Here is an 8,013-nt window from a genome sequence, read left to right as displayed (position 1 = left end):
GTTCAATTCTCTCATCATTTAATACAATATTGCATAGCGTTTTCTCACTATTTCCTTCGAACACCATAGTTTTTGTTTTATTTGCGTTAATTTTTAAGCCCAAATAAAACAAAAACTATGGTGATCGAAGGAAATAGTGAGAAAACGCTCGAGATATGCCATCCTTTTTCCTAGCTTCTACTACCTGCCAGGTATATCAGAACAGTAGGCTGGTAGTCAGTTACTAGCTGTCGCATCACGTCCTTGAACCCAGTGGGCACAAATTTTGGCGACGTCTTTACGACATCGTTACGATATCTTCAGGACAACTTTACGACGTCCTATGACCATGTCGTTTCGCAGTATTTACGATATCGTAAATCAGTCGCATGATTTGACGATGTCTTTACGACATCGTAAAGGCAGCGAAACGACATGGACATAGGATGTCGTAAAGTTGTCCTAAAGGCGTCATAACGATGTCGTAAAGACGTCGACAAATTTTGTGCCCACTGGGAACTTCTGATCTATATTTAAAGTAACGTAATCGTCTTCGTGAGCCATGAACATCAAATATGTACATAGCTTTCGTCCGATCACATCTGAGTTCCTCTTTAGTGTCCACCACTGTCTAGTCAAATAATCTCAAACCTAGAATAGTCTTCTCTGGAAAAACACCCTGTGGCGTAACTCTGAAAATGAATGGATACAAAATTTTTTTATTTTTGTAGTAGTTATAAATCGCCCAACAGTGTAGAACTGTTGAACGTTAGCTGCCATCATAGTCTACATGAATTATTTCTAGACCTGTAAATAGTACTTAATGCCTATCTCCTTTGCTTGATCTATCGAACCAGCAGAAGGTACTCGTTTTTCGCTACTCGTCCTCTCACCACCATGTTTCCTATTTTCTATCATCTTACTCCGCATATCTTCGTGCTTAGTCATCTTTAAACGAATTTGAAAAAAATATTTCGCTCTGTATATAATTATTGTATTGGTTGTGAAATCCTAAATGCCGTCGAATTTGTATCCAAATTTTAGTCTTAAATTCGATATCAGTAGCCTTTAAACGCTAAGTATCAAATTTTATGGAAATTTTGTTAATGTAATGCTACTTATTCAAACATGAAAATTAAATTTTCTTTTATTCGACTAACTGGAAAGTTTCAGGTGGGTTGAAAGTTTGAAGCTGCTCAAGCTCATCTAGACTCTAAGAAAACAATAAAACTATTAAAAGCATCAATTGGGTTTTACAGTTTATGCAGAGGAATACATAAAGTGGTATCATCTACTTTAAAACAAACCTTCGCAGACAGAAGGTTTCTTCCAATGGATCGGATTCTACTTCGGAATCTTATTTTTAGGACTTCTACAGAATTACTCTACTTTATTATTAAGGTTAGCCCTCTTATGCAATCAGAGGAATATTTTAATTAGATGCAGGAAAGTTGGCATCATACCACCTCACTTAGATAATTTTCATTTTTTTGACAAATTAAGATATTTGATCCTTTTAACCGTTATCAAATTGACAGATTATCTAGTATTGTTAAAATTAAAGTTCTTAACTTTGAAATTAGAGACGTACATTGTGAAATCGCAGATATTAACCTAAGACTTAAATATTTACATGATAAATTCAATTTTCTGAAAGAAAGAAAAATTTCCAAACAGAGAATAAAATTTCAAATCCCTGACACTTGGTTTAAAAATCTTACTGATGCCAATATTCCAGAAGAGGTTATCAAAATTGTTTCTTTAGGCCTTGGCTTTTGTTTCAATTGTTTCAGTAAGAAACAATTTCCTTCACATGATTTTATTGCCACAATTGAATTTGGTATTTGGAATTGTCCATTAAATATACAAAACGAACTCAGAGTTCAATGATCTCAAACCATTTTGAATTTTCTTAACTCACCTATTTTAAATAAACAAAAATTTCTTGATAATTTGGATTTTAGACCGGCAATACAGTTTGTTAGAAATAATCCGAATATAATATTTCTTAAAGCAGACAAAGACAATGTTACGGTTGCAATGAACAGATCATATTATGATAAACAAATGCTAGTTTTATTAAATGATAAAGCGAAATTTAAGGAAATTAAATTTGAATACACATCCACCACTGAAAAGTCTAATAATATTATTAAGAATAGATGGGATAGAAAGTTATACATTTCTTCTATTAAAGTCACAGATTTAAAAGCGAATTCTATCGAAATCCCTTAAGCATATGGACTACCAAAAATACACAAAAAAGGAAATCCTTTGAGGCTAATAATTTCAGCCATCCATAGTCCCACGGCTGAATTGGCTAAATTTCTCTCCGAACACTTAAGATTAATAACAGGCAAGACACAATATCATGTTAAAAACAGTTGGTATTTTGTAAATTCTGTTAAAAATGTTTAAATGCCAAAACATCATATTCTGGTTTCCTTAGATGTTGTGCATCTGTTCCTTAGTGTACCTATTATTTTAGCTTTACAAAACATTAAAAATAAATGTGATTTGATAGCTTCCAACATTATTATTCCCAGAGATTAGTTTTTCAATGCAATAGAATTATGTCTTAGATCTACCTTCTTTAAATTCAACAATAAAAATTACAAACAAATAGATGGATTAGCTATGGGCTCTTCGTTGTCTCCGGTAATCGCTGATATAATAATGAAAACACTTGAATTAGATTGTTTAACTTCCCTTAGTTTCGAAGTACCCTTCTATAAAAGATACGTCGAAGATATTTTTATGGTCATCCCTGAATGTAAGTTACACGAAGTTTTAGACATTTTCAATAATTATGATTCTAATCTGAAATTCTCCTTTGAAAAAGAGGCAAACCCCACACTCAATTTTTTAGATATTTCGGTCACCAGAATTTATAATGACACTCTTCTAACAAATTGGTATCACAAAAAACTTGGTCTGCTATTAAATTATCTTCTCGACAATTTAGAAAGAGAATATTGAGTTATTACGACAAATTTTGATGGAAAATGCATATCCACTTGATTTAATCAACAAAATAAATTAAAACCAGGATTGATAATATTTATAACTCTAATAACAAGAAAGAAACACAATTATCTAAATCTTTTACGGCCATCCCTTATATTTCTGGCATCACTGATAAAATAGCTTCTATTTTAAACCAAAACATATCAAAGTTATCTTACGACTAATTAAACCTTTTTTGAATTTATTCCCATCACCTAAGGACAAAATAGACATTTTCCACAAAAGAAATATTGTTTATTGTTTGGATTGCTTATTCTGTGACGGATGTTATATCGGACATACTGGTAGACCTTTAATTCATAGAATCAAAGAACATCAACGTCGTAATTTTAATAGTGATAATATCACTGCACTGGAAAAACATAGAATTGAAACAGGTCATGATTTCGATTTCAAACACCTAAAATTTTTAGCTCAAGAGAAAAATGTGATTGAACGTCGTACTATCGAATCCTTTCACATCGACAAAGAAACGAAATCTGTTAATCTTAGGTATGATAATTCTAAACTACCTGACTTTTATAGTCTTTTATGTAAAAAATAATTTTATTTCTCATTATAACCACTTCATGTTTCCTAAGCTTTAATGATGACTTTGTGAACGTTTATTAAGACTTCTCAGTTGAAGGTTTTTGTCTATCAAAGCTCGATTTAACCTTACGAGTTTGATAAACAAACTATTACAATGTAAAACAAAATTTTAAAGTAAACCTTTTTTGGTTCACCCTCGTAAATCCATCATTGCAGGTTCATATTAATTCCTTTTTTTTATAAGTTCCATATAACTGTCATTATAATCTATTTTCTTTTTGACCACATAACCCCAAAAAATATTTCTATTTCCTTGCTTTCCTTCCTAACTTTGGGTTTTCGTTTTTTACAGTTGATATTAGTGTTGTTCACAACAATAATATAGCATAAAAAAATTAGACTTACTTCATTTTATTAAAATGAATGGAGGACAAGGCAATCGATGGATAACAAGTTTGACTCCAAAATTGGAGAACAATATTTTATTTCATTTTCTCCTTTCAACTACCAAGATACTTAAACAAACGTTTTCAGGTAATTTAGGCTTGAAAAGGAACCACATCAGGTTCGAAACGTTGCCATTTCTAATTTTAACGATCAAGATTTGTTCTTTTTATTCATTGACCTCAATTCCGAAAACTTATCTAAACAATCTAAGAGGTCGAAACTAAACAAAATGATTTTAAAACAAAAAGTACAATCTGAATCTAATTTTTCAAACTCAAATTGTCCTTATCTTCCATGACAAATTTCAAATAAAATAAGAGAAATTACAGAACCTATATATGGGAGGGAGAGAGAGAGGAGGTGACATACACAAAATTTTGTGCACTCGAATGTTCGAGGCAGCTCGACTTCGACTGAACTTATTTCGAAAAAAGCCGAGTTGACTCGAAGTTTCAAACTTTTTGCGCAACCCTATTATCTTCATTAAATACTAATTAAGGAAAACTGAATAAGTGTTATGATATAGTATGATTAACTATATGTTGAGTATATTGAATTTTAGCAGAAAGACATAAAAAGATGAAGGAAATAGAAAATATTGAATGAAATATGTATGAAAAATGAACAAAAATGATATATGCTAAGTTAGATGATTATATGTGTGACAAAAAGTGGTTTATAACGACAGAAATTGTGTGAACAAGAGTACTAGTAGAGTCATAGATTTCGGGATACTCGTGACCATAAATGGAAGTTTTGCTTAGTGAATATTATTGGATAAATTTTTTGTACAGATCTTTATGCCGGTTTATTAGTCCGTTTGTGTATTGCCTGTGAACCGTAATGCACGATCACGTTGTTTAGCTTCTTACCTATGGTGATAGCTACACTGAAAATTTTTTGGGTGAGCTGCTCGCCCACGCGGTGGAGCTGGAACACCAAATGCGTCGCGCGCTGCTCGCCTGCAACTTGGTATATATCCTTTCTCATATTGGGAACGCGGTGTTCCCACATTGGAACAGCTGTAGTCCCAACAGTATTGGTACAGTAACACTCCCTCTAGGTGGGAGCACGGAGTCCTCACGCCGAGTTTCGTGCGGAGTTATACATATAGTTTATACTTGTGGGGCCATTTCATTCTCTTTTGTGGGACTGCTGCGTTCCCAACACACGGGAAAGGATCTGCTCACACGTTTGGTACTATAGCTTACTTAAATGCGATCTGGCCACTGCACCAAGGGTCTTGGTGGCGCTGCGTTGCCACTAAAAAGACAGCTGCTTGCTCAAAAAATTTTCAGTGTATAGAGAGACTGATCATCATCCCATCCATATTTTAGAGGAGTGTTGTAGGACAAGTACTATGTTGTTTGACTCAGCATTAGGTGACTCAACTCAATCTGAAAACTATCACTCCTATATATTCATGGCGTATTTTGTACGTGGTTTTCGTTTGAAATTTGAGGGATATACAAGGTTGTGGTGCTCATGTAGATTAAGGCAGATAGAAAGAAAAAAATTGAAAAAAAAACAGCCCTGATCCCTTGTGTACAATATGAAATAGATCGGTCATTATCCTGAGTTTCAGCAGGGCTAAAGTAAGTTTAAAAAATGTTTTATTTTTTACAATGTTAAAAAATCGCTAACATTGTTTTTTATACATATTTGTGTGAAACCCTCGTTTATTTCCTATTTACATACCTCTAAAATGGCCAGTTCCACTCTAAGCACGAAGGCGATGAGCAAAATCATCAACATCATTGAGCAAAATCCTCTCACGGGTTTATCATACGTAGAAGGAAGATACAGTGGCGTGCAAAAGTTTTGAGCCACCTCTTTTTTTATGACTGAATAAATTCTCTTAATTTTAATATTCCAGAGCTAAAAAAAGTCACCTTAAGAGGTTGATTGCTTTCGAAATTCTGTTTAAAATAAGCCTAAGGTGAAGCCAATTTGTCCAGTTTTTAAGTAGATATTGCAGAAATAGTGTAAATTTCAATGTTTTCTTCAATTTTCAATAACTTCCGAAATAGTCAACATTTTTTAATGTTCTTGGGCCCATTTTGAAGCTTTTTTCACCGTATCACAATAGCTTAAAAACTCTCAAAAACTAGACAAATTGGCTTTACCTTGGGCTTATTTTAAACGGAATTTCGAAAACAATCAAGCTTTTAAAGAGACATTTTTTTAGCTCCGGTATAATTAAAATTAAAAGAATTTATTCAGTCATAAAAAAGAGGTGTCCCAAAACTTTTTCACGCCACTGTAGGTATTGAAGTATAATATTTGTTCATAATCTAAATAGTATGCCCTATTACCAAAATTGTCAAATTTGTGTATTCGAAGTGAATTTTGAGTGAGATAAAGTTGCTTATGTGCTACAAAAAAGTGTTCAGATGTTTTGCAAAGCTTTTAAACACTATTTTAGTTAATTGAAGTTTAGAAAAATAATATTTTGCCCCATAAAAACTTAAAATATGAGAATCCTGCACGATTTTTAAATTAAGTTTTAATAATAGTTATTTATTTAATATGAAGAGGGTTAAAATGGGCAATCTCGCAGTTTTTTCGCTCTTCAGGAATAAATTCAAAATAAGAAAACCTCTTAAATACAATAATTTGCATAATAATCAATTCCATTGGTCTAGAAAAATCAAGTCAACATTGTAACAATGGATTCTTCTGATGAGTAAAATTTCTTTACAATAATATTGCTATAGTTTATCTCTAGCGTGACAGTATATTGTGAAGGTGTACCAAATTTTGTAAAATTATTATTGCCATACACATTTATTATAATAAAATCATAGGCTCGCCGTTTCCTGTAAAGCTGACGATTTTTAAAGCTTAATTGCTTAATATGCTTTCGGAAGTTGTAAATTCGTATTAATGTTTCTCAATGTTTTATACCCATTATTTTTATAAACAAATTGGTGAAACAAACAAAAAATTTTCATTTTTCGTATAAAATTTTTGGGTTTTTACGCCAATCGCAATTCACTGTCGTGCATGTAAATCAGATCTAAACTGAAGGCTTAATCATTTTAAACATTAACATCCTGATTCCACCAATTTGCCTTATAGTCAATTTATGTAAATATTTCCTTACGTAAACCTGTGTTTTGTTTTATTTAGATTGGAAGTATTTGCTTGTGTATCTGTCCATATTTGGTTATTTTGAATCCTTGGAGTTAACATTTTTTTTTATTTCTAAAAGCTGTTTTGTTATCGCTGATTCTATTAAAATAATATTTTTCCAGACATTAATTAGAGTTCAGCCAGAACAGACCTCAACAAAAAATGAAGCATTAGCTGTTCCTCGAGTATACTGTTCAAGTACTAAAACTTACTTAATAATCGAAGGTCTAACCGACTTTGGTCTTGAACTGATTGACTTTTTAGTGGTTCGTGGTGCTAGAAATATTGTTATTTCTTCTGGAACAAAAAGCGAAAGAGGTTACTGCAAACTACGTTTGGAATTGTGGCGTAGTTATGGTGTCAATTTCATCATTCGAGAAGATCTAGATCTCTCTAAAAGGCAAAACGTGAAAGCTCTTATGAAGGAGACAGCTTCACTAGGTATCATAGACGCCATATTTGACCTTCAGCGAATGAGATATTCCTTAGTTAATTTACAAGAAGCTTCAAAATCGATGAACATTTTCACCAAGTTTTTAGATGAAGAATCGAGACAAGCTTGTCCTGAGTTAAGAAAGTTTGTTGTATGCTCATCTTCGAAAAATCTGAAAGACAGCTTGAGTGACTGTTTATTGAGGGAAGCTAGAGTAGCTAGGCTCTGTGAAAAACGTTGTAAAGATGGTCTTCCTGGACTATTGGTCCTATGGAGTCCCATAGACGGACTGATTCCCTCCCAAAATTTGCCAGTTGAACAGCTAGGATTGGAACCAATTCCTCAATGTGTGAAACAACTTGATGAAGTTCTTACGTTGAACACACCTGTCGTTTTAGCGACGAGTCGACTAAAATGCAGTCAGGAGGTAAGGAAATAAATATATCAAATATTATTATTAA

At 32.7% G+C, this 8,013-nt stretch overlaps 1 protein-coding gene across 2 annotated transcripts in view; it reads left to right on the top strand.

The window, feature by feature from the left end:
• LOC117174964 (fatty acid synthase-like) overlaps positions 1 to 8,013 on the top strand; it is a 108,570-nt gene that overhangs the window by 99,848 nt on the left and 709 nt on the right. For both annotated transcript variants that reach the window (XM_033364435.1, XM_033364434.1), the window contains exon 13: positions 7,242 to 7,979. In XM_033364435.1, coding sequence (XP_033220326.1) covers positions 7,242 to 7,979 — 738 coding nt within the window. The remainder of the gene's footprint in view (positions 1 to 7,241; positions 7,980 to 8,013) is intronic.

The sequence above is a fragment of the Belonocnema kinseyi genome, chromosome 6 (assembly GCF_010883055.1).
Source record: "Belonocnema kinseyi isolate 2016_QV_RU_SX_M_011 chromosome 6, B_treatae_v1, whole genome shotgun sequence".
In the NCBI taxonomy this organism is placed as follows: Eukaryota; Metazoa; Arthropoda; class Insecta; order Hymenoptera; family Cynipidae; genus Belonocnema; species Belonocnema kinseyi.
This window is presented reverse-complemented; position numbering and strand designations above follow the sequence as displayed.